Source organism: Panicum hallii, chromosome 3 (genome assembly GCF_002211085.1).
Source record: "Panicum hallii strain FIL2 chromosome 3, PHallii_v3.1, whole genome shotgun sequence".
Classification (NCBI taxonomy): domain Eukaryota; kingdom Viridiplantae; phylum Streptophyta; class Magnoliopsida; order Poales; family Poaceae; genus Panicum; species Panicum hallii.
Genome location: NC_038044.1, coordinates 40,947,597 through 40,975,404, shown reverse-complemented (window position 1 = coordinate 40,975,404; position 27,808 = coordinate 40,947,597). Strand labels below are relative to the sequence as shown.

The 27,808-nt window shown below is 45.8% G+C and overlaps 1 protein-coding gene across 2 annotated transcripts; it reads right to left on the bottom strand.

Moving 5' to 3' along the window:
* Positions 1-217: 217 nt before the first annotated feature.
* LOC112884231 lies at positions 218-5,979 on the bottom strand. Of its 2 annotated transcripts, XM_025949602.1 has the most exons (9): positions 2,860-4,646; positions 2,576-2,773; positions 2,096-2,230; positions 1,896-2,014; positions 1,606-1,813; positions 1,445-1,531; positions 1,281-1,371; positions 943-1,015; positions 218-826 (listed from the first exon to the last, which is right to left on the bottom strand). In XM_025949602.1, exons 2-8 carry the CDS (start codon positions 2,600-2,602, stop codon positions 981-983), a joined length of 702 nt encoding a protein of 233 aa, XP_025805387.1. In that variant the 5' UTR covers positions 2,603-2,773; positions 2,860-4,646; the 3' UTR covers positions 218-826; positions 943-980. The 2 variants fall into 2 exon arrangements, 1 of the variants encoding a protein (XP_025805387.1); XR_003227064.1 differs by lacking the exons at positions 2,576-2,773; positions 2,860-4,646 and adding an exon at positions 5,335-5,979 and having other exon boundaries at positions 219-826; positions 943-1,371.
* Between the last annotated feature and the right edge of the window lie 21,829 nt (positions 5,980-27,808).

Genomic DNA, 27,808 nt, shown 5'->3' with positions numbered 1-27,808 from the left:
AAAGAAGACTTGACAACTACTCAGTGTATGAGCACCTCACAGCCTTAATGCAACCAAGGAAGTACTTGGAAGACACCTTCAAGATGGAGTTCGGGAGAACTTGAAGACGCCTTCAGAAGTACTCGGAAGCCTGCAGTACTCGACTACGAAAAGCTCGGAGGCTTGTCAGATCCGGGGCCACGGGACTGCGCACATGGCATACATATTTTAGGATAAGGGATGGAACATGGCCAACACCCTACATCAGTCGTAACTACTCATACCGTAGTAGAACTAGTCGGAACAGAAGAAAACTACCTGAGTAGTACTCCGGTAGGACTCCTGAGCTCGTATCTAGCTAGGATTTCCATGTAACCCTGTCCCCCCAGACTATATAAGGGCGGGCAGGGACCCCCTCCATATACACACCTGAGGCAATACAAACCACCACACAGAACGTAGGGTATTACGCTCTCGGCGGCCCGAACTGTCTAAACTTTGTGTTCCTTGCACCTTCGACTTCCTGATCCTGGAGGCACCCCACCTATAACTCACCACCTCAGGGGTATCCCTCGGTGGGCTTGGCGGTAAAACACCAACATCGATATTGTCATATTCCATGCTTTGAAAAAAATTGATGAACTGGTCGGCGTTGTCATATTCCGCATCTTGAAAGGCACTGATGAACTGTTCCAATTGATACGTGAAATCCTCATCCATGATGATCAGATCATCATCATCAGCAGCAGCAGCAGCTTCACCCAAATCTCTTATAGCTGTTTTTTTTGTTGCGACTGTCGGTGAGGAGGTCCGTTGCAAGTGTTTTCCTAAACATTTCCAACTTTTCCTGCAATTTTAAGGTATAAGTAATTATGTAGGATGTGCATACATGAATAGAAATGTTATAGTTATTGAAAGGGCATACATGAATAGAAATGTTATAGTTATTGAAAGGGCATTTACCTTGTCAAAGTTTAATATTTCACCTTGTTCAAATCCTTTTATGTATAACAAAACATGGAAACCGCAATCATAGCTGCAAAAATCGACCACAAAATTTGAGGAAGTAGCAGCAGCAAAGAACTGATAGCAACACATTAGGAAAAAGGAGTAACTGATAGCAACACATTAGGAAAAAGGAGTGACACTAAAATAAAAAGAAACATTATCAGGAAAAGCGTATCTGTTCCCTTGTTTCTGAACTGGTGGTATTCTAAACTTGTAATTGAAGATATCGATCATGGGTGCAGATTCTTTGATGATGTTCCTCAGTACTAAAAGCACATCTAAAACCAACTTAACTCGGGATGGTGTAGGCAAGGAGTCAAGGAAATGTACGGTTTCATCCACAATCAAGAACCAATGTTTGGAATGAAGAAGCGGGATGAATATCTGAAAAAAACTATTGTCAAACTTAGTAATATATATAAAAATTAAAACTATGCTATGTTGAATTAGTACATACCTGCGCCGTCTTCTCTAGCTTTTCTTCTTTAAGCTCTAATCTTAGTGATCGTCTACTAGATTGAGACCCAGTAGTGATCAATCCTCTCTAGAATAAAATCAAAGAAATTGAAATCATGGATAAAGAAATCAGAACATGAAGTAAGTTGAATTAGTACTTACAGCAGCAGACTGAGAAAGGATAATTCTGTCATCCCTTTCTTCACCCCACAAGCGGCATTGTAAATCTAATATTGTGGAATCCATATATCCTCCTGGCTTAAAGTATTCAACAAATCTTGATTCCAACATAGTATGGTCAAACATATCCAAATATATGCTGTCCCTTGTTTTATTTAAAACAAATTCTTCGTACACAGCTGTTGGGTCCCTGAAAAGTTGAAGCAGAGGTTAAGAAAATGAGATAACTAAGGCAACATGTTCCTTTTAAAAGTGCAGTGAGACCACCTTACCTCTGCTTAGGCTCAGGCTCATCCAGATCATCCTCATGCACCTCACCCAGGACCTCCACCAGCTCATCCTCTTGCACCTTATCCTTGTTGTTGTAGCATGTTTTTTCCCATTCTATTAACTTAAAAGGGAAAGGGATATGTTATGTTATGAGAAAAGGACAAGGATATAAACTGAAAAGAGATAGTTGATCTTTACTTACTTGAATGTTGTCGTACTCATCGTCTGTCAGGGCCTTAATCAACTTGTAGCTATATGTGCAGATTCTTGGGATGCAGAACGGATTGCTATCCGCCACAACGCCATTAGGTCTCCTGATGTTGTCTAAGAAAAGAATCTATGGAGCATGATTCTACAGTCAGTGGCGTAGATAGAATGTGTACTAACTTAAGTTTGAAAAACATTAGTTCAAATATAATACATTAACATAAGACTATATATTGGGATTAGAAATACACTGTATGTATGTATAGTTAATATCAGCTTCACAAGTCTAACACATAATGATGACCAATAATCATTCAATGAATCACTAATTTGTGTGTTCGTCTACTAGAAATATATTAGCCCTCAGTACATTATACAAGTTTGCTCAAACTTTAGGGCCCTTGGCTAAGCCACTGTCTACAATAAGACCATGGTTTTCTACCAAAAATGAGAAAAAAGTTAGTAAGGTACTTACCATTAGCAGCTGTGTACAACCTACCATGATTGTATCTGCTTTTTTTCTGCCATTTCAAAATAGATTCCTTCAAACGGTTGAAGATTAAATTGCACCAGTCAACGGTCTTCAACGCTTCAAGGTCATCTACTGCCTTTACCATCATTGTGTTTGCATAATGGCAGCTTGTAGGGATTAGCAGCTTGTTCAACACCACTACTAAAAAAAATTTGGCAGTCATGGTGGCATCAAGTTGTCCACCCAGCTTTTCATCTTTTGCATGTTTAAGCAATATTTGAATATACCTCATGGTGAGCAGTATCCTTTTCTCTGCAATTTTATCTAAAACCTGAATACTTTTGTTGGTCTTTTTTTTGCTTGGCTGCTTCAGATCCACCACCTCCTTCTCCTTCTTCCCCTCGTCCTTGTCCTAATCCTCATCCTCGCTCAGGCAAACTCTTACCTTTGAAAGCCTAAACAATGATCGGGGCGAGTATGGAGAGCTTCGCGTTGCTCAGGCGGCGTGCAAGTCGGGAAGCGAGGCAATGACAGAGGCGGCGAAGGGGAAGGCAGCGAAGGGCAGCGGCATAGCGGGGAAGGGGAAGATTTTGCTTGTTCGGCGGCATAGCAGGGCAGCGGTTTGTAGAATGAGTGCAGTGACAAAGTGGGGCAAAGAAAATGAAGGGCCAAGTATGACTGAGGCAAAATCTTACCTTTGAAAGCCTAAACAATGATCGAGGCGAGTATGGACAGTTTCACTTTGCTCAGGCAGCGTGCGAGTCGGGAAGCGCGGCAATGACAGAGGTGGCGAAGGGGAAGGCAGCAAAGGGCGGCGGCGTAGCGGGGAAGGGAAGATTTTGCTTGTTCGGTGGCGTAGCAGGGTAGCGGTTTGTAGAATGAGTACTCTTGTAGAATAAGGGGAAGGGGAAGGGGAAGGGGAAGGGGTTTGTATTTTTTTCGTACCGTGTCTCTTTCGTCATCCTTTTCCAATTGCGAATAAATGTTCCTATTTGCATACTGTCACCCTTCTCCCTAAACCCTAATGTTCCCATTTCCATTATGTCACTTTTTTCCACCGTGTTGTTGTTTTGCACTTAATGTTGCTTTTACCCACTGTCACTATTCTCCTACCGTGTTGCTTTTCTTCGGTACCGTTGCTCTTTCCGAAACCTGTTTCTTTTCCCTACGGTGTTGCTGTTTATCACTTAATGCTGCTTTTCCTTACAGTGTTGCTCTTTAGAGGATAATGTTCCTATTTACTTACTGTCCCTCTTCTCCCACCGTGTTGCTTTTCCCTATGATGTTGTTGTTTAGCACTTAATGGTGCTTTTCCCTACGGTATTGCCATTTAGCCCTTAATGTTGCTTTTCCGTATGGTGTTGCTACTTAGCACTTAATGTTCTTCTCCCAACTTGTTGCTTTTCCCTACGATGTTGTTGTTTAGCACTAAATTTTGATGTTCCCTACGGTGTTGTTGTTTAGTACTTAATGTTGCTTTTCCCTACAAAGTTGTTGTTTAGCACTAAATGTTGCTATTCTCTACGGTGTTGTTGTTTAGTACTTAATGTTGCTTTTCTTACCGTGTTGCTTTTTCTTGCGATGTTGTTGTTTAGCACTTAATATTGCTGTTCCCAACGATGTTGTTGTTTAGCACTAATGTTGCTTTTCCCTACGGTGTTGCTGTTTAGGACTTAATGTTGCTTTTATCCAACGTGTTGTTGTTTAGCCCTTAATGTTGCTTTTCCTTAAGATGTTATTGTTTAGCACTTATTGTTCCTCTTTGTATACTGTCACTCTTCTCCCACCGTGTTGGGTTAACATGTCGTGCATTGTGTGATGTGTGTTTTTCTTTGTCTGTTCTATGGTTCTTCACACGCTTGCACTTTTTATATTCTTGCAAGTCCTTCATGTTACATGACTTTAGTAAGACTATAACATTCATTATATACTACTGTGCCGATAGCTAGCTAATAAACTCCGTATCTTCTTTAGTATATCGCTATACATTTCACAGGAAACCTGGAAGCATCCACGATATTTGTTTCAGACATCTCCATCCATTAGCTGCAACTCATGCCTAAAGAGGTCCAATCATCATCTAGCGCTGTTTAACACCTCTATAATCCGTTTTATCCATCCCTTATAATCAATATCAATATTATATAACAAAACCTACTACTTTACTATAACTTCCATTAATTTCCAAGCAAAAATTGTCATTTTAGACATGTTGCTTTCTAAATTTAACTGTCAATATATTTTAATGAACCTTTAGTCCGCAAGCATAAAAATTTATGAATGTAAATTCATCCTTGACATGTATAATCATCATTTAAAATTTACTCAGTTGATCGTATCATAATAAAACTATTGGTGGTCGAAGTTGTGCTTTTTCTAGAATGTTTCATGTAAAAGATAAAAGATATTTGTGGCAAAAATAAAATATTTTGAGATAAAAAATCACTATACCACAGCCCCGTATTAGTATTAGACATCTGATGGTATAACTAGAAAATAACTATTGAATATTTGATCGGTATAATGCTATAACTAGAAAATAACTGTTGAATATTTGGTCGGTACAGTTTCTCATCAGGTCAGTGTTTCAAGCATGTGTTGGTTCGGAGATGGGTTGGATCCATCCTTATTTTAGGTTAGGTTCAATCCGGGTTCAACTAACCTAGTATTTGGTTAACAGGTTGGATCCATCCTAATTTTTTATTTGATTCAAAAAATATGAATCTAGGCTAAAATATTTTCACATCTTTAGCTAGCCTTACTTTTGGTACCCGCATGTCAATGTCTCGTTATCTTCTTCTTCTGCTCTTCTTCCCCAACTTCTTCCTCTGCTCTTCTTCCCCCCATGACGCGCATCTCCTCCGCTCGCCGCGCGCCGGCCTCGTCCACCCGTCGCGTGATGACGCCTCCGCCCGCAGCGCTGCCCCCTCTGTTCGCCGCGTGCCGGCCACCTCCGCCTACCGCATGACGCCGCCTCCGCCCGCAGCTCTGGCCCCTCCATTCGCCGCGCGCCGGCCACCACCGCCCTCCGCGCGAGGTCCGCCGCCGAATCCCCTCCTGCAGCTCGCCCCGCGCCGCGTCGTCGCTAGCCCTGACGCCGGCCGCCTCCGCCCGTCCTCACGCGCGCGCAGCTCGTGTGACCCCGCGCCGCTCCTCCGCCCGAGCCTCGGGCCGCGCTGCACCTCCGCCAGAGCTAGCCGCCGCGCCGTCTCGCGTGGAGCTCGGCCCCGCCGCCTGCGCCGCCCTCGAGTGGAGCTCGGCGCCTCCGCCCGCGCCGCACTTGCGCGGAGCTCGGCCCCGCCACCCTCGCGCGGAGCTCGACCGTGCCGCCCTCGCGCGGAGCTCGCGCCCACGCTGCCCGTGGACGGACTCGAGACGGCGTCGACGGGGGTCGAAGCGGGTTGAGGTGGTCCTAAGGATGGCAATGGACACGAATTATCCGCGTACCCGTGGGTAAAAAACCGTTGGGTATGGGTTTGGGTATCATTTCATATCCGCGGATACGGGTACGGGTAGTGAATAATATCCATGGATATTTTTAAAACGGGTAATAAAAATTACTATCCGTACCCGAAACCTGAAATCCGCATCTGACATGTGGGTCCACATCGAAACCATATATATAACAAAAACCCTAACCGTAACTCTCCCACACTCCCACCCCCACTCCAGCAGCCCAGCCGCCGGCGCCCCCTCCCATCGCCCCACGCGACCGCCCACGCCAGCGCTCCCCCCGGGCGGCGGCTCTGGCTCCGGCCGCGGGCAGATCCGGCTCCGCCCCCCCCCCCCCGGCCGCCCGCCCCGCACCCCCACCCCAAGCTCCGGCCGCGGGCAGATCCAGCTCCGCCGCCCCCCCCCCCGGCACCCACCGGCGGCGCTAGGCCCCGCCCCCGCGCCGCGGGTCTCCCCTCCCCCCCCCCCCCCGGCGCCACGCCAGCCCCCCCCCCCCCGCCCGCCCGCCCGCCGGCGGCGCTAGGCCCCGCCTCCGCCCCCCCCCCCCGCGCCAGGCTGCAGTCTTGTTATTGGACAAACGGATATATCCGCGGATATCCGTTACCCGCGGGTAACGGATATGGATACGGTTTGCTATTCGTTGCGGGTAACGGGTATGGGTTCGGGTATAGTTTTTAGGTCGCGGGTATGGATATCCAGAGGCAATATCCGCGGATAGTTTACCCGTTGCCATCTTTAGGTGGTCCCCTCGAATCGGAGGGGCACGAATCCAATCCAGCTTCAAATGCAACCAAACAACACGGGTCGAAGTGCTTGGAACCCGTCCCGATCTATTTCAACCCACCATCCAAATACAATCTAAGTTTCGTCGAACAAGAATCTATTATATATTCATCGAACAACCATCAGTCAGTAAATCCAGCTAGTAAATCCAATCTAGTCAGTAAATTCAAATATTTAGAGTGAACCATCAGCCGACATACGTACACTAGGCTCATTTTCCTCAATCTGCACCCTCACGGCCCAACTCTCATGCACAAAATTTGCCAAAAGACCCATAGATCAGTCTATTGTTAAACTCTAGCTTCACACCACCGCCACCTCCTCCAGTTCACCCATTTCCCCGCAGCCACCCTAGTTTATCATCTCACATTGCCATCCACACGCTCTCCCTCTCCAGATAAATCACAGCACAGCGTGCTCCAAATATAGATTATCCGTCATTTGCTCCAAATCTTGCACGCTCCAAGCTCCCAGTGCCTCTTCCTCTCCCGCTCGTCCAGGGGCAGCCGCTTGAATGCTGCCTCCCACTCTGCCCCAAAGCTATCGGCCCGGCTAGGCCACCACCCGATGCTCAAAGGTTGTTGCCCCAACACGACCGACTCACGCTGACGCGTAAACCCCTCCCACCCTCCCCCCCCCCAAATGACGCTATCCCGAACGTCCGACTCCTCAAATTTAAGTTTTGGCTCGTAAGAAGGTTGAAAGTGAGAAATCAGCTTTACAACAACCCCATAGCAGAAATCGAGGAGGAAAATGAAGAGGAAAGGCTGGTAAGGCATAATGTTGAAATCATCTTAAAGAATGATTGTAATTCACAAGGTGTGGTGCTATACATAGTTTTGATTTTAGAGTGTTAGTAGGCTACATTTCTTAACATGTGTATGTCAAATTATTTTAAATCTTATATATTATCTTGGACAGATTTATTTCTTACAATTTCAATGCTTGATGTAGAGCCCAAGGTCCAAAGAACATGTTGGAGAGGCACACATGATGCTGAATGTGAAGAAGATGATATATATTGATGATCGGTCCGAAGAGGATCAATTCTTGCTTGTCAATAGGCGTCCTGCAGCCCCATCAGTGCCACCCTCTCTCTATCAGTTTCATCAGTGCAGCCCTATCAATGCATACCCATCAGCCCCAGCAAGGAATGATGACACTAACTCACCACATGATGAGAACTTATAATCTTCACATCCATCCTACTCTCTCCGTTCCAAAATGTAGGTCGTTTTGACTTTTCTAGATTCACAATGTTTGCTACGCTCCTAGATATAATATATGTCTAGATGCATAGCAAAAGTTATAAATCTAGAAAAGTTAAAACAACCTATATTTTGGAATAGAGGGAGTATAAAGTTTCTATTTTTGATTTCATATGAGTCTACACGCTGATTCAACTCTCATGAGTGCATCATTTTCTTTAGGTTGGAAAGAATGTGATATTATATGTCATGTTGAGATCTGACCTATCTGTGGCTAAGGGAACAATTATTTCAACTAATCCAACCACCTTGGTAGGAGTTTAGGCTCTTGGAAAGCAATTTTGTGAAGTTATTGTGAATTTAGTTTTGAAAAAGGATGTGATTTTGCCTCGCCCTCATGTCGAGATGAACATTATAGCTGATGCTCATATAATGTCAATTGCATGGCCATATAGAAAAGTAATAACCTAAACTTTTCTTTGTTTATCTTTAGCATCTGTGGTGACTGATCAAGTTTCTAACTAATGATGTGTACGCTTGAAAGGATCGATGGACCAAGAGGGGGGGGGTGAATTGGGCCTTTTTCAAATTCTAAAACAAGATAAAGCAACCTTAACCTATGCAAAACTAGAAAGGCACCAATTCACCAACCGGATAACTAAACAACCTACACAAGCTAGATAAGATAAAAAGAGATAAAGCCTAGCAAGGTAGAGCTAACTAGTCATCCCTAAATCAAGCACATGAATGAATTCCATGAAAGATAATGCTTGAATAAGTAAAGTGGACAAGAGACAATTGGATTTTTCCCGTGGTATCGATGTGTTGGCACACACCCCTAATCCACGTTGTGACACTCACAAAGAGTATTGTCACCTCCCAAGTCACCAAGACGAGGGCGCTCACTAAGAGTCTCCGTTCACCATCCCGGTGTGGTGGAGATCAAGCCACGTACAAGTCTCTTCTCCGGGCTTCCACAATCCTTGGCAAGCTCCGCGAGAATCACCTCGATCACCAAGATCGCCTAGGTGATGCCAATCACCAAGAGTAACAAGCTAAGGCCTTCACTTGAGCAAGAACCAATCACCAAGAATGGATGCACACAAGCTTCTCTCTACTCAAGTCCTTAATCTTGCTTCTTGAATGATTGAATGAACAAGTGTATGAAATGTTGAAACTCAAGGTGGCTCTTAACTAAAGTATATGTGTTTGGGTGTTGCCTGGTGTCAAGAGTAGTAGAATGACCCATTGGAGGGGTATATATGGGCAGCTCACACGAATAGAGCCGTTGGAGAAAAAGCTGCCAGAAAAACTGCGTAGCGCCGGTTAATCCGACGTCCCTCCAATAGTCATCGTCAGTTTAACCGGTGAATGTAAACTCCCCTTTTGAAAACTAGCCGTTACTGTTTGGGAAGATTAACCGTCGTTGCATCGGTTTAACCGGTGAATGTAATCATCCATTTGAACAACTGAAAAACCAAGTCACTGGACAACTGCACCGACGTCAAATTTCAAATAGCGTCGGTTTAACCGGTGAGTGTAGTTGTCCACTGATCAACTGAAAACCGAGTCTCTGGACAACTGCACCGACGTCCAATTTCAAATAACGTCGGTTTAACCGGTGTATGGACTTGTCCAGTCCTGCTGACCTCGTTTAACCGACGTATAGAAAACTTTAGGCGTCGGTTAAACCGGTGATAAGGATTTTTCTGATTTTGCCTTTTCTGACTTGAGTCTTGAATGAAATCCAAATATTTGTTGAGATATAAGTTGAGAACCACTTATTTGAGCTTCTAGAAACCTGAGTGACTATTGTGTGCATCCATTTTCAAATGACCATGTCCATGCTCAAGTTACTAAGCCTAAACCCCTCTTAATAGTGCGATCACTACAAAACTATAAAACCTATACTAACCTAAGTGTCCTTCTCAACCTTATGACACTTAGGACTAGAAGGATCCTTAGTCTTGACGTATTATTGAGTTGAATACCGAGATCGCCTTTTTGAATAAGGAAAGTTAGGGGCCTCTTTTGACATATAACCAAATGAGCGATAATGATCTATAAAGCTGCACAAACTCATTAGTCACAATAATGGTTGTCATTAATCACCGAAACATACCTTGAGGGCCTAGATGCTTACAATCTCCCCCTTTTTGGTGATTGATGACAACATAAACATAGATAACGAGAGAGCGAGAAAGATAAAGCACGAATAACCACAAGCAAACTCGAAAGGAGAGAATCAAGGAACTCAATGGCTCAAACGAAATCCATAGATATGTCTCAAAAGCTCAGCATACTCAAATGACAAATGTACATATCCATGAACTAAAACCAAATATAATACAATACGAAACAACAAGGTCCTGAATCACGAGCTCTCTCTAATGCTACCCTCCCCCTGACTCTCACTCCCTCTCCCCCTTTGGCATCAAAGCACAAAAAGGATAGCTACTGATCCGGGTGACGAGGGACGGCGAGGAAGCGATCCGGGTCATCATCATCGTCGTCGTCAGACGGAGGATCCTCGGTGACGGAAGGGAGCTGCTGATCTGAAGGGCCTGCTGGTGCTGAGCTGACCGGAGGTGTAGCTGTCGTCGAGGCTGTCGTCGAGGCTCTGGTGCTAGCACTGCCGGGGAGAGAATCCGTGGAGGTAGTAGCCGGCTCAGCAGAAGATGTGTCAACATCTGAAGTAGTGAGCGCTGATGCTGCCGGCTGTGACGACTGCTGAAGTAAGGACACCTCTCCGCCTCCCCCTGAAGGTAGTGGCTGTGGTACGACGGGGAGGCCAACTGACTGCACAGCTGAGGGTGACTCCTGGAAGAGTGAGGTCGCAGGCAGTGGGGAGAAGAGAGGACGACTCGCAGACCCAAGTAATGCTGACATCGAGAACATGATCTCCGGGGTCGCGGAAGAGGCTGGAGCAGTGGAGGCTGGAGCTGGTGTGACTGCAAGTGGTGGTGCTCCAGCGCCCTGAAGGCCTGACTGTCCTGGCTGCTGTGGGGCGAGTCCGGTGTGAGAGTATAGCTGTGAGATCATCCCGAACATCGCCATCATGCCCTGCTGCATCTGCTGAAACTGAGCGTCTGTCCTCTGAGATACTCTGTCAATGAGGCCGACAAAACGCTCCTCTGTAGTAGCACGCTCTCGGGCGGCCTCTCTCTGTATCTCTGCAAGCTGAGCCTCATGGGCTCTCCTGGCCTCCTCCTGTGCACGGCAGTCCTCTCTCTGCTGTGTGACCAGCTGCTGCAGAAGTGCGGTGAGCTCAGACGGCTGAGACACCTGTGACTCTGAGACTGTAGCGGCAGCAGCTGTCACTGGAGCTGGCTCTCCGGATCCCCCTGCCTCATGATCATGACTCGCTGGAGCAGGTGCAGGGAAGTACTCCTCGTCCTCGGAGGAGTCTGACTCAAGGTCTGACCAATGTATCTCATCATCTCCTCCGGGAAGCTGTGCCTCAGCGGCTAGCAGTGCCTCGTCCTCCTAGGCAACACGGGCCTGAACCTCTGGTGACAGCCGTGCCATGGCAGCACGATCTGCCTGTCTCCCTCTCCTCCCGTCTGAGGGTGCTGTCGGTCGGTAAACTGGAAACCAGGGGACCTCGTCCTGCCTGTAGACTGCACTGATGGGTGACTCAGCTGGCACAATCATGGAACAGATGAAGCTGATCCAGTGAGCATAAGGAAACTGACGCACGACTCCCATCCCATCAGTGATGACATCCTCAATCTCAGCCAGAATAAAGTCAACAATATCAAACGGCTCGTGAGTGAGAATGTGAAGCAGTAGCAGCTGCTGCAGACCTGTGAACCCCTCTGGGTAGCCACTCCTCGGGAGCAGAGTCCTCCGGAGTGCCATGTGAACAGCGTAAGCCTCTGGGGTCAGCAGGCTGGGGACCCTGGCGTAGGAAGCTGGAAAGGGCTGGCGGAAGCACTGTGAGATCGCCTCGTGTGAAGGTGCAATCCCGCCAATCATAGCCCTGCGAGGTGGATCTGCATCACCATATACCATCTCGTGCAGGGAGACGTCAACCAAATCAACTCCTAGAATCCCTGCGAGTGTCGCTCTGGACAAACCAAACACCTGCCCTCCGAACATGAAGTGAACAGCTCTGCGCTCTGGGGCTATCCAAGCTGTGGCATAGAAAACTCTGACCCAGTCCTCAATATATCTGTTCCTCTCAATCGAGAGCAACCTGGGCAGACCCCTGAAGTGATCAAAGTGTTCCCTGACATCGGCTCCCCCTGCAGCTGTCCTCAGTGAAACCCAGTCGACAACTCTGTGAGGAAAGATCCTGTGGCCCCGCCGCTGATAGGTCTCGTAGAAACTGGCCTGAAGGAGTGTCCAGAATCTACGATCGACCCTGCTGTCTCGTGTCACCGGGAACCACTCCTCCTCCTGTACACTCCACCTGAGCCTCTTGACCTTTGCCGCATTGGCCTTGGTCAAGTTCTGGAGCAGCACACCTGGCTCCAGACGCACGACAGTGTCCATGCGGAACACTGCGCGCTCGGCCGCTAGGGCCTCGGCTCGTCGAGCTGCTGCTGCTGCTGCGGTGGACCTGCGAGGCTCCTGAGGCTGGTGGCCTCCTCGCGTCCTAGGTCCGGTGCGACGCTCGGTCGCAGGTGAAGTCTCCTCTGCGGGGGACGTCTGCCGGGTGCGGCCAGAACGTCGTAGAGCTGGTGAGTGCTGTGTATCCTGCCCCTGAGACTGCTCTGACTGCTCTGACTCTGAAACTGAATCGGACTCTGCCGCTGAGAGTGACTGTGCTGACTCTGCTGCTGCTGCTGCGGCTCTGGTGGCCCTGGCTCCTCTGACTCGGCCCATCCCTCTGCCTCTGCCTCTGCCCCTGGCTGGCGTGTCCCTGATAGCGAACGGACGAGCACGGCCTGACGCCTGCTCCTCGGCGGCCTTAGCCACCATCTCGGCCCTCTCGGCCTCTCTCGCTGCGCGAGTCTGCTTGCGCGCGGGCTCCTCGACTACTATCTCCTTCCCCTTCCTCTTGTCACGACCCATCTCGATCACAACAGGAACACAAGACGCGACGCGGCGTGAATGCGGAGAGCGAAAGGGAGCGCGGCGTGAACGCGGTGCAGTGGCGCGTGGGCAGTGGCACAGTAGAGGTGTAGGATGTGCAGACAATGGCGTGGAGCGGCAGTGGTGGTGGCACGGTGCGTGGGCGGTGCTGGCGCAGGCGTGAATGCAGTGGTGTGCGTGCGCGCGGGCGGCAGACGACGGTGGCGGCGCGCAAGGTGTGCGGGTGCAGGCGGCGGCACAACGGGCGTGGGAAGGCGCGGGTGGCGGCGCAACAAACGGCGGCGCGACGGGCGTCGGTCGGCGGCGGCGGCGCGCAAGGTGTGCGGGTGTGACGACGGCCGGCGCGGGAATGCGGCGGGCGGTGGCGGCGGTGTGGCACAACGGCGGTGGGGGCGAAAGCGGCGAAGGCGAGGGGTCGATTACGATGCGGTAGCGAGTGGGGGAGAAAGTCATATGACATGTGGACCCCGCAGAATTTCTTATCGCCGGTTGATCCGACGCTTAGGTTTTGAGCACCGGTTGATTTCGTCGGTGTGGTTCACCAGAAACTCTGCCAAATCTGCATCAGTACGCCGGTTGAACCGATGATCTGAAAAGTGAACTCGTCGGTTGAACGATGCAAATATCAGTTGATTTTCAGGTCAAAATTGTGTTCTGTTCATCGGTTGATCCGATGCTGCAAACTTTGTATACGCCGGTTGAACGCCTGAAATGACTGAGCTGTGGCTGACACTTAGTAACGCCGGTTAAACCGATGGTATAGATCCATTAAACGTCGGTTTAACCGGTGAACCCAGAAACCTTCTCTCAGCTCGCTTTTCTATGCTAAGTCCAATGAACTTACAAGATTCAACTAAACTCAAGTTAATGGACTTGCATAGGCGACTTTACCCCTCAAAATAGGATAGATTAATAACTTAAATAGTTTTTTTTCTTTTCAAAATCAAGGATAAGTCGCAAGAAAGACAAAGCGCCAAATTAAAATGTATGAGCCATGTCATAGGAATATTGAAGGAGGAAAGCTTCAAACTCACCATGACATTGCTCACTAGGCAATAACGCACCTAACACTTTACTCTTTTCACTTCTCATGAATTAAGATCTTGCATGTAAAACAAGTCTCATCTTCATCAAGTGATCTCCTTTGTGACCTTTACGCATGCAATGATAATGCAAACTATAACCACATGCGAATGAAAGGTAAACATGAAGTGCACAACTATATGACAAGAAATGCATATCAAGAATTTAAGATCTACTTGTCGAGTTTGATCCCACGGAAAGCTTTATCATGATGAGCCTTTCTACAAGCCTAGAGGAAAACAAGTGGACCACCACCTCTAGCTAAACCCTTGCTCATCACTATCTTACCATGGTTAGACAAGTGTCCTATATGTATGCATTTTTCTATATGACATGGCAACTTACATGACGTTTGCCGCATCTAACACATTTAGCTCATTTCTTAGCCTAACAAAGGTACTCTCGTCTAAAGGTTTTGTGAAAATATCCGCCAATTGCTCCTCGGATCTCACACCTTGAAGGGAAATGTCCCCCTTGGCTTCGTGATCACGCAAGAAGTGATGACGAATATCAATGTGCTTTGTGCGAGAGTGTTGAACTGGATTCTTGGCAATTTTTACGGCACTTTCATTGTCACAAAGGAGTGGTATTCTTCCTAGTTTCACACCAAAGTCCAAAAGGGTTTGCTTCATATATAGAATTTGGGCACAACATGCACCGGCAGCTATATATTCCGCTTCCGCGGTGGACAAAGCCACGGAATTTTGCTTCTTACTCGACCAAGAAACTAGAGAACGCCCAAGCAAGTGGCAACCCCCGGAGGTACTCTTGCGATCGACACGGCTTCCGGCAAAATCCGAATCCGAGTATCCCAAGAGATCTAAGCTAGCGCCTTTGGGGTACCACAAGCCTATGCTAGGGGTGTGCTTGAGATACCGAAGGATCCTATTCACAGCCGAAAGATGTGATTCCTTAGGGTTAGCTTGAAAACGGGCACACAAGCACACGCTAAACATTATATCGGGCCTAGATGCGGTAAGGTAAAGCAAAGACCCTATCATTGAACGATAGAGGGATTGATCAACAGGTTTACCGTCCACATCCAAGTCGAGATGTCCATTTGTAGCCATAGGAGTCTTAATTGGCTTACATTCATCCATCTTGAACTTCTTCAAGATATCTCTAGTATATTTTTCTTGATAGATGAATGTCTCTTCCTTCATTTGTTTGACTTGAAAACCAAGGAAGAAAGTCAATTCACCAAACATGGACATCTCGAATTCCCTAGACATCATGGTAGCAAACTCATGGCTTAGTAAATCATTAGTTGAGCCAAAGATAATATCGTCAATATAAATTTGACAAATGAAAAGGTCCCCGTTGACGTCTTTTGTGAACAAAGTGGTGTCCACCCTCCCGATCTTGAAACCTTGCATGATTAGGAAGTCACGAAGCCTCTCATACCAAGCCCTTGGTGCTTGTTTGAGTCCATAGAGTGCCTTGTGCAACCTATAAACATGGTTAGGATTCCTCGGATCTACAAACCCGAGAGGTTGCTCAACATAAACAAGTTCGTTAATAAAGCCATTTAAGAAAGCACTTTTCACATCCATTTGATATAACTTGATATTATGATGTGAAGAGTAAGCAAGAAGAATGCGGATAGCTTCAAGTCTTGCGACCGGAGCAAAAGTTTCACCAAAATCCAAACCTTCGACTTGAGAAAACCCTTTTGCCACAAGTCTTGCTTTGTTGCGTACCACCACCCCATGTTCATCTTGCTTGTTTCGAAAGACCCACTTTGTGCCGATGATGTTCTTGTCTTTCGGAGGAGCTTCGAGGACCCATACTTCATTGCGGGTGAAATTGTTCAACTCTTCTTGCATGGCCATCACCCAATCCGAGTCCTCAAGTGCTTCCTCTATGCTAGTGGGTTCAATACAAGAAACAAACGAGTGATGTTCGCAAAATGAAGCATACTTAGAGCGAGTTCTTACTCCTTTGGAAGGACTACCAATGATTTGACCGATTGGATGATCCTTGGAGATGCGACCGTGCTTCACTAGCGGTATTTGCGTGGATGCTTGTTGGGGTGGATCATGAGTGACTTGTGCTTGTGGTGGAACATTTTGCTTTTCTTGTTCTTGGACTTGGGGTGTTGGCGTTGACACATTTTCTTGAGGCAGTGGATCAACTTTTTCTTGATCTTCATTCACTTGGGGTGCCGTGGAGGTGTTTGGCAAAGATGAGGAAGTTCCTCCCCCTTGATCATTATCTTCATGCACCTCCTCCGGCTTGATATCCCTAATGGACATTTTCTTTAAGGCTTCTTCAATCTCTTCATCCCCTACATTTTCATAGCCAACAACCTCCTCTTGGGAGCCATTAGATTCATCAAACTCCACATCACATGTTTCTTCAACTAACCCGGAGGTTTGATTGAACACTCTATATGCTTTGGAGTTTGATGCATAACCAAGAAAGAAACCTTCATCACATCTACTTTCAAACTTACCGAGCCTTTTCTTCTTATAAATGAAGCATTTGCAACCAAAGACCCGAAAGTATGATATATTTGGTTTCTTCCCGGTGATGAGCTCATATGGAGTTTTCTTGAGGAGTCGGTGAGGATACACACGGTTGGATGCATGACACGCCGTGTTGATTGCTTCCGCCCAAAATTTCTCGGACGTGCCATAATCATCCAACATTGCTCTTGCTAGGGTGATGAGTGTCTTGTTCTTTCTTTCCACCACACCATTTTGTTGGGGCGTGTAGGTGGCGGAAAACTCATGTTTGACTCCTTCTTCATCGCACCATTCTTCAATCTTCATATTTTTGAACTCGGTGCCGTTGTCACTCCGGATCTTCACGATTGGGGAATTGTATTCCCTTTGAGCTTTTCTTGCAAATGACTTGAAGATTTCCGGAGTTTCACCCTTATCGCCTAGAAACATGACCCAAGTGTAACGTGAAAAATCATCAACGATTACTAGGCAATAGAGGTTACCACCAATGCTCTTGTATGAAGTTGGACCAAAGAGATCCATGTGTAGTAGCTCGAGCGGCTTGGAGGTAGACAACATCGTCTTGATAGGATGATGAGTTGCAACTTGCTTCCCGGCTTGACATGCTTTGCATAGCTTGTTCTTGTCAAAAGTGACGTCCTTTATGCCGGTGATCATCCCTCTCTTGTGGGCTTTCTTGAGGTTGCTCATGCCAATATGAGCAATTCTTCTATGCCAAAGCCACCCAAGAGACGACTTGGTGAAGAGGCAAGTCATGGTGCTTGTTTGCTTTGAAGAGAAATCCACCAAATAGATATTGCCATGCCTAAACCCCGTGAATACCAATGACTTGTCTTTTTCATGAGTCACTACAACACCATTCTTGTCAAAGGCACACGTTAGTCCAAGATCACACAGTTGTGCAATAGAAATGAGGTTAAAACTAAGTGCTTCTACAAACAAAACATTTGAAATGGATAAATCTTTTGAAATTGCAATTCTACCCAAACCTAGGACTTTCCCCTTTGAGTTATCACCATAGGTGACATGTTCATGATCGCCGGGGTCTTCAAGTGAGGTGAACATGCTATCATTGTCGGTCATATGTTGAGAGCAACCGCTATCAAGTACCCAATGTTTTCCACCGGCTTTGTAGTTCACCTACACACATGAGAATTTATTTTTGAGTTTTCGGAACCCAAACAAGCTTTGGGCCTTGCACATGTGTGACAAGAGCTTTTGGGACCCAAAGTTGCTTGGGGAGCTTCTTCTTCGACTCCTTAGCAATCTTGCCAATGAACTTGGCCTTCACCTTGCCCTTCACTTTACTCAAGAGAAAATGATTATTTTGAAACATTGATGAGTAATTCTTGGGTAATTTAGGAAGAGGACGCGATGGTAAAGTGCACTCCCTAGTGTGGTGCCCGGTGACTTGGCAATGTTGGCAATATGAGCCAACTTCTTTGATGAAGCTTGTCTTGATCTCCGGAGAAGGAGTTGTAGCCATGTTTAGCTCCGGAAATGAACCAAGACCTCTCTTACCATAGTCACGGGCATTGTTAAAGAGAATCTCCTTGTGGATGTATTCTCCCCTTGAGAGTTTCTCCACACTACTCTTGAGGCTTGCCACTTGATCCATCAATTCCTTTTCCCTAGAAGAGGCAAGCTTGGGCACAACATTAGTGGCATATGCATCAATGAGTAGGTCATCGCATGAAGTAGAAGCATTGACCTTTTCATGAACAACTTTCTCAAGACTTGGGTCAATTACTTCATAAGTAAATTCAAGTTCTTGATACTTGTGAGCCAACTCCCTATGCTCTTGTTTGAGCTTTTTGTGGCTCTCTTCAACTTGCTTAGCAAGTACAAGTGACTCATTGTGCTTTTTGAGCAAGTCATTGTACTTACTAAGTAAGTCGGAGTGGGCAAGCTCTAACTTGGCATGAGTGCTCTCAAGAATTTTGACTTTGCCTTTTTCCCTCTTGATGACGGATGTATACTCATTGATGAGGTTAGTGAATTCATTAGGATCAAGCTCTTCATCACTATCATCTTCACTATCCACCTCACATACCTTGGTGTTACCTTTTGCCATGAGGCACATAGGAGGCGGTGGTAGAGATGGTTTTTCATTGGTGAGGGCGATGGTGACAATGTCTTCTTCATCACTTGAGTCTTCGCTTGATGAGACATCGGTCACCCACTCTTGTTTCTCCACCAAGAAACTTTTCTTGGTATGCCCTTTCTTCTTTGGGAAGAGCTTGGTCTTCTTGTCATGGGTCTTCTTCTTCCCAAATCTCTTGTTTTTGTTCTTCCTCTCCTCTTCTTCATCATCGCTTGAATCATGGCGATGCTTACTCTTGTTGTCCTTGCTTCTTTTGTCCGGCTTGGGGCAATTTGGACGGATGTGTCCTTTTTCGCCACAATTGTAGCAAATCTTGTTCTTGACATCCATTGGCCGGAACATTCCCTTCTTGGAGTCAAAGTTGAAGCCCTTCTTATTGATCTTCTCATTCAAGCGTGTGAACTTTCTCATCATGAGAGCAAGTTCTCCATCATCTTCAACATCGGATGAGCTCTCATGGTGGTCATCTTCATCATTGCTTGAGCTTGAGTCTTGTTTGACCATCTTGAGCTTGCGGGATTTGTTTGTCTTGGTCTTTAGAGCAATTGACTTGCTTGATGTTGGCTCTTCGGTCATACCAAGAATGCTCATTTCATGAGCGCGAATTTCGCCCACAAGTTCTCCTACTTCCATTGTGGCGAGATCCTCCTTTTGAAGCATAGCATTGATAATGTTATACTTGGGCTTCGGGAGGAGCATGAGGATCTTGCGGTTGATGGATGCACTGTCAATTTTGGATATTTCAAGTGCATTAATATCCTTGACAATGACATTCAAGCGAGAATACATATCATTGCAATTTTCATGAGCTAGCATTTTGAAGGAATCATACTTAGCTCTAAACAAGTGATATTTTTGCTCACGAACTTTGGTTGAACCTTCATGTATCTCAATGAGCTCCTTCCAAATATCACCTGCTAGGTCCATGCCATTTACTCTAGCAAAGACCTCCTCACTAATAGCTTCGAAAATTGCATTTCTAGCTCTAGCATTCCATTTTAATTGATTGAGGGTGGGATCTCCGGTGAACCCGACTTTAGTTGCCAACCATACTTCGGGGGCAATCGCATCAAGGTATGCGGCCATGCGAACTTTCCAATAGGCAAAGTTCTTGCCCTCGAAGTGAGGCGGCGAACCACCCATCTTGGCCATAGCTCTAGGCGGTGAAGCCTAATGATCCAAATGAGCAACGAGGCTCTGATACCAATTGAAAGGATCGATGGACCAAGAGGGGGGGTGAATTGGGCCTTTTTCAAATTCTAAAACAAGATAAAGCAACCTTAACCTATGCAAAACTAGAAAGGCACCAATTCACCAACCGGATAACTAAACAACCTACACAAGCTAGATAAGATAAAAAGAGATAAAGCCTAGTAAGGTAGAGCTAACTAGTCATCCCTAAATCAAGCACATGAATGAATTCCATGAAAGATAATGCTTGAATAAGTAAAGTGGACAAGAAACAACCGGATTTTTCCCGTGGTATCGATGTGTTGGCACACACCCCTAATCCACGTTGTGACACTCACAAAGAGTATTGTCACCTCCCAAGTCACCAAGACGAGGGCGCTCACTAAGAGTCTCCGTTCACCATCCCGGTGTGGTGGAGATCAAGCCACGTACAAGTCTCTTCTCCGAGCTTCCACAATCCTTGGCAAGCTCCGCGAGAATCACCTCGATCACCAAGATCACCTAGGTGATGCCAATCACCAAGAGTAACAAGCTAAGGCCTTCACTTGAGCAAGAACCAATCACCAAGAATGGATGCACACAAGCTTCTCTCTACTCAAGTCCTTAATCTTGCTTCTTGAATGATTGAATGAACAAGTGTATGAAATGTTGAAACTCAAGGTGGCTCTTAACTAAAGTATATGTGTTTGGATGTTGCCTGGTGTCAAGAGTAGTAGAATGACCCATTGGAGGGGTATATATGGGCAGCTCACACGAATAGAGCCGTTGGAGAAAAAGCTGCCAGAAAAACTGCGTAGCGCCGGTTAATCCGACGTCCCTCCAATAGTCATCGTCGGTTTAACCGGTGAATGTAAACTCCCCTTTTGAAAACTAGCCGTTACTGTTTGGGAAGATTAACCGTCGTTGCATCGGTTTAACCGGTGAATGTAATCATCCATTTGAACAACTGAAAAACCAAGTCACTGGACAACTGCACCGACGTCAAATTTCAAATAGCGTCGGTTTAACCGGTGAGTGTAGTTGTCCACTGATCAACTGAAAACCGAGTCTCTGGACAACTGCACCGACGTCCAATTTCAAATAACGTCGGTTTAACCGGTGTATGGACTTGTCCAGTCCTGCTGACCTCGTTTAACCGACGTATAGAAAACTTTAGGCGTCGGTTAAACCGGTGATAAGGATTTTTCTGATTTTGCCTTTTCTGACTTGAGTCTTGAATGAAATCCAAATATTTGTTGAGATATAAGTTGAGAACCACTTATTTGAGCTTCTAGAAACCTGAGTGACCATTGTGTGCATCCATTTTCAAATGACCATGTCCATGCTCAAGTTACTAAGCCTAAACCCCTCTTAATAGTGCGATCACTACAAAACTATAAAACCTATACTAACCTAAGTGTCCTTCTCAATCTTATGACACTTAGGACTAGAAGGATCCTTAGTCTTGACGTATTATTGAGTTGAATACCGAGATCGCCTTTTTGAATAAGGAAAGTTAGGGGCCTCTTTTGACATATAACCAAATGAGCGATAATGATCTATAAAGCTGCACAAACTCATTAGTCACAATAATGGTTGTCATTAATCACCGAAACATACCTTGAGGGCCTAGATGCTTACAACGCTAGTTGAAGGTTATCAAGGCATCAAAAATCTTCCTGAGGTACTGCATGTATTTAGTATGAATTTTGCTTTCAACAAATAACATAGAGTAATCTGCCCTAATTGTGTTGATGGGATAAATGTGAAATTATAAATTTAGATAGCACGTGATCTGCATAGCAATTAGCTTCTCTTTGGAGCTAGAATTATCGAAATATCTTTGGAGCTGGAATTGTCGAAATAGTGTGAAAATTATACAAAACGAGTACTATTTGAAGTGAGAAACAACAGGGGATAGATGAGAAATTGTTTCTTTCATATTAATTTGTGTTGAAATATAAACTCACTATGACTCTATTGAGCATCTAAATAGAATAGTTTTTTGTTTGCATAAATCTTGTGCTAAGTTAGATGCTGCTCCGATGACTAAACTTATAAAATTCTTGTGTAGTGTGTACATAAGTAAGAAACTACACTAGTATGCTTTAGTTAGGTGCTGCTCAAATGAATAAACAATTAAGACCACTTGTGTTCTGTGATATCCACTAATATAGCACTAATAGTATTTTAAGTGGTTGTATGTCATTTCCATTTCTCATACTATGCTGAAAATTGTCACTGATTCCATGCTATATTTACTTTTAGATAATTCTGGAAGAAATGCTAAGAAGGGCACTTAGCTTGAAGCCGGTTGCATGCTGGAACAAAGTGTTCATGCAAGGTTTTGTGTTTGCTTTGTTTTAGAGTTTCTAGAGATGAATATTTTGCACAACCTTAATGGTTGCGAGCTTGGTTGTGGCAAAGTGTGATACTTTGGCCTGTAATGGTAGGTGTGGAAATGCTGACAGCTTGCTCATCATATGCAAACTTGATGGCTTTTGGTCACAAATGATGAATGTTCTTGATTGTTTGCTCATAGATGCAGACCTGACGGCTGTGAGCAAGTTTAGTTTGTAGTGTTGTAGTGTGCAATGTGACATTACATTGGAGTAGCTTATAGCTCATGTATGGATAACTTAGTATCAATGCAAGCTTTTGTGAATGTTCCGGTTGTTGACTTATCTTGTGATGGCTATTTATCCACTGTTAACATGATAATTTTAAGACACATATATACTGAATAACAATATATTACATTGTGTCCATTTGAATAGTTGTCTTTGATTGTTGGTTGGTATTTCTTTCCTGCGCATCAGATGGACGGTTGGTAAAAACATGTCGATCGGTATAGATTTATCCCGACGCCACTTTTTGCGACAAATAGTTAGGATTAGCATAAAATTATACCGACTGATGATTCATCGCTGGAATGACTTTGTAACAATAACATGGGCATTTGGGGCTATGATATAGTGAACTTAACTTTCTCTTTTGAAGCACGAGTCTCCTTACCTATTGTTGCTTATCACTCCTGCATTTTCCCTCTAGCCATCGTATCTTGACTGCTCGAAGACATATATATGTATCATGTTGCTAGCGCTTAGGGTCATCAGATCATATTGTTATGATGCACAACTTCAAACATTTATTTATGTGGCTAATATGCTCATATTCATACCTTATATGTTACTTGGTGACTACCATTAGACCCACAATCTTATATGTAATGTGTTTTGTATAGTTTTTGATGTATTAGAGGAAACATGGTGTATCAGCACATTAATATAGGAAACGGCCTGCATGGACAGTCAAGCATCCTCATAGGGGTTTTAACCTCACCAGTGTCTGCACATTATTTACCTAGAAGGAACCGTTCAGGAACGCACCATGGATAGTCAACTACGATAACAGAGAGAGGGCCAAAGGACAAAGAATATATAGGGTGCCCCCGTACCTTTAGGTACTCCCATGCAACTATCACTAATTCACATACTAAATGACTTATTTTATGATTTTTTATTCAACTTTAAAATTCGCTTGAATATGGATGCTTGCATGATTTGTTAATCCAGATTCAGGTTCACGACGGCAACTAGGCAGTGGTAACAGTCAATGACAAGATCTACTGGCTGTACATGGCGGCGACGATAACCGGAGTACACATTGATCGAAGTGGACCGTAAAGAGGTTTGACAGGGCCCTGCTATATATTCCGAGGATTATACTACGACTAGACAATGACGGGCTGCGTGATGCTGGAGAAGAAACGAGTTTATTTTGACATTATGGGAGAGAAGACAATGTGTTGGAGAATTTTTTTTTATTTGGGTATGGGAACCACCGCTCACTACAATGAAGGTTAGAAATCAAATGAATTTGCGATGCATGGATGCCTACCACGGGCCTGTTGGCTTGTGATTTTCCAACACTCAAAAGTCGTTGCATTTGTTGCTGGAGCTCCTGCAGCTGCACTCTGGCTGCTGTGCCGGTAGCTGCAACGCTGCAGCAGCCATCTTCGCTCCTCTTTTATGTTTATTCACCGTGGCTGATGTTTTTTCTTATCTTGATTGATGCAACAAATCAACAATATTGACTGGACTGAATATTGATTGAACGTTTTGTTTCCTAGAGCAAGATTACTTGTTGTCTCCTTAGTCTTCCTACACAAAACTAAAATGCCCAATGAAAAGAAGTACAGGTAGTAATATTTCTTCGACCGACATGATCTGTAGTCCACCTCTTCATATTGCATAGAGGTGTAAATTGGTGATTCTTAGGTGCACCTACGACCCTTTAGTTCAAATATTTCAAATATTTATACTACTTCTTCAAAAATAAATAGTATAAATATTTGAACTAAAGATAGTTGGAGATACATATAAGGATCACCAATTTGCATCCCTAATATTGCAGTCTCTTAGCCACGGATTGATCACCACACCGATCAGTCGTGTATACTATGTATACTTCAAGTTGTACAACCGTCCATACGCACTGCGACTATCTGTCACTTGGGCTACAGCTAGCACTGCGACTGACTTGTTCGTTTACGCATATGTTTTGTTCATATCAAACAATAATTTCTTTGTGATGTAGACACATTTATTTTTATACAAAACTATTTATTCATCTTTGGAGCTATTTTTGTTCACTTTTGGTAGACTAATTTGCTTGCAATATTAAAGTTATTTGTTTGTTTTGTTGAATAATTCATACAATAGTGTAACACCCTAATGTAATTTTTCCAAATTTTAATGAATTTATCTTGGCTCAAATAAAATTTTCAGGGCTTTCTCTAATTTATCTTGTATTTAAGGTAATTTTATAACATAAGAAAATAAAAGTTATTATAGGATCAACTTGTTTGTGCATTCATGCTGGAGTTTGTTTTCCTTGTGTTGAGTTTATAGGGTTTGAATTCAAATAGAATTATTTGAATAGTTTAAGTGTGGGAAAAGAAAAGGAAAAGAAGAGGAAAGGAAAGCAGCCCAAACCTCTTGGACCGGCTCTTTCCCCGCGGCCCAGCTCCCCTCTTCCCCCCCCCTCGGCCCCCTCTCCTCTCTTTCTTCCGCATGGGCCACGCCCCGGCCCACTTCCTTCCTCAGCCCGGCCACTCCACATGCACCTCTCTCTCTCGCTGCCAACCGGGCCCCTCCTGTCAGCGCCTTCTCTTCCCCTTCCCCTTTCTTCTCCGGCGCGCAACGCCTCCCCGAGATCCCCGGCGAGCTTCTCTTCCCCGGGCCCGCACGCCAATGTGACCCCGCCGGCCTACAAAGGAGGCCCTGTATCACCCCGTGCCCTAACCCTAGCCCTGCAACACCCGGAGACCCGCAGCGCCGCTGCCCCTTTTTCCTCCGCCGCGTTACACCCTCGGCCTCACCGTGGTTGAGCCGCTCCGCTGCGCCTCAGACCACCACAACCCCCACGCCCGCTTCCCCTCGCCATCCAGAAGCTTCCCGAGCCTAGCAATTGGATCCTACGCTTCTGCATCGCGGGGAATTCGTGACGAAGCTGCCGCCGGTATCCCACTCCACCCCCGCAATTCTTCGTCGCCGGCGATCCCCGGACTTCCCTAATCCCCCTGGCACCTTCGCAGGACTTCCACGCGTCGATCTACGGTGACCAGGAGCCCGGAGACCCTCGGCAACACCCCTCCCCACGAACACCGACCCGCCTCCGCCGCAGAACCTCGCCGCCGGCCATCTTCCGCTGCAGCTCCGGCCACCGCAAGCCTCTGGTGAGCATCACGTCAACCTCCCGAAGCTTATGCGCTAGCTGTTGTAGCTTTTGGCTGGCCGTAGCATCCGGAACGCGCGCATGCTGGCGTTGTTCGCCGCCCCGAGCCGCTCTCGCCGTCGTAATGCCCTAACCGTGCCCTAATCCACCGCCACAAGTGCCCAGATGTGTTCGCCGTGCCAATCCCTAGCTCCCAGGCTTGATCTCGTTCAAATCCGAGCCCGGACGGCCAAGATAGGTCAAGTCCGGCGTGTTTCCGGCGAGCCGCCACCACGGGCGTGTTTCTGGCGAGCAATCGCCGCCGCCAGTGCCCGACTCCCCCGTCCCCTTTGTTTTGCACCGCCGGATCTTGATCCAACGACCCAGAATAGAACGTACCGCTTCAGCCTGGTTGTCTTGCTAAAGAGCCCCTGCCCTTTTCGAAAACCAACCCGCGGTCCACCTGTAGTTCAAGAATATTTGCAGTTAGGTCCTGTTTTATTCTTTTAGACCCCTAAGCTTCCTGGAATTAGTGCCCGCCATCCTAGCCGTGAGTTTTAGCAAGTTAGACCCCAGATCTAGCCTTTAATTACGTTTAGACCCTCGATTTTTGCGCAGAACCCCTTAGAACTTCCTGTTTTCTTGCAGAAAGGTCCCTGGACCTTGTTTTAGCCCTAGATTTCGCGTCTTAGCTCCGTTTTAGTTGGTTTTTGCGCTCACGCGATCGTTGTGACGCGTAGGATAGTTCTATCATAGTTTTATGTGCTATTTTTATGTAATGTTGTACTGTTTCTTATCTTTTATCTTTGTTTGTATGTATGTGTATGTATTGGACCATGTTTTGGCGTTGCGATCGTGAGTAGACGCTGAGCCTTTGGACGAGTACCAGGAGCCTCTTTCTGCAGAGCAGTCTGAGCACCAGCAGGGGAACTTCGAGGAAGGCAAGTATAACATTAATATCCTATCACTTTTAAATACAATTTCATACTGCATTTTAATTCTGTATGCCTATAAGGACTTCCTAGCCACCTTATCCTTTATATATATACCTTGGGTTGCATTTTGGTTAGTTGTGCTAGGTGCTGCGCTCTCACCCATCTCGGTCCTTTTTAATTAATTTGATTAACAGTTATATGCAACTTAATTCTGAGAGTGGCCCTCTGTGCTGTGTGCTTGAGCGGCTCACGTCTCCTTAAGATATGTTTTTGTTAGAAACATGGTTTAGGGGGGCAGCACGATGCTTAGTGCTTGGTTGGCCACTCTCCATAAGGACCGGTTCATAGAGCGACAACCTGGGACAACCGCGCAACCACAAGACTGAAATGGGACGGTCTTGACTTACTAATTAGGTCATTTTAGTTTGGGAGTAACTTACCTGCGTGGGCAAGAGGGGTGGTAAGCTTCAATGGTCCCCGCTCCTCCGGCTTGGTCTGTGCTGTGTGCTTGTACCCCCCGTGAGGTGGGCCCATCGTAGCTGATCCAGAAACCTTAGCGGTTACACCTTACCAACGTGATCCTTTGTAACGGTCTCGTAGTGTGCTTGCTAGCCATCTCACCTAAGGAAGTGTGATGAACAACTAGCGTAGCTCACGACTTGTGGGTAAAGTTGTGCAACCTCTCGAGAGTGTAAAACTGATATATCAGCTGTGCTCACAGTCATGAGCGGCCCAGATCCTCCGTCTGATTAGTGGGGTGTTTACCTTTGGTGGTTTGACTTGGTTTTCAGTAGTCTCATGATTAATTTTGATTAATTATTATGTAACTTGGGTTAGGGTAATTCATCCACTTGTAGTAAATAGCTTTAATAAGAGTTGCGAAGATTAAAGCTAATGCAGTTGAGTCAGCTAACCTTAGAGCCTCATAGCTCGTGTTATACTTGTTGAGTACAAGTTGTGTACTCACACTTGCCTTCTCTACTCTTCTGTTCTCTCTGGGATGTCTTCGACTGCTGCTCAGTACCAGGCGACGTGGAGGACTATATCAGCGGACTCGACGATTTCTAGGCGTTGTCTTCCAGCCGACGTCTCTGTGGCGCCCTACCCTTCATGTATTTATTTTACGCTTCCGCATTCCTTGAACTAATTCTTGATTCAGTTGTAATAAAGATATTCATTATTAATTTATATATTTTTATTTCGAGATACGTGTTGTGATATCTTGATGATTCTGTTGCATATATGCGTAACTTGATCCTGGCGCATATATGACT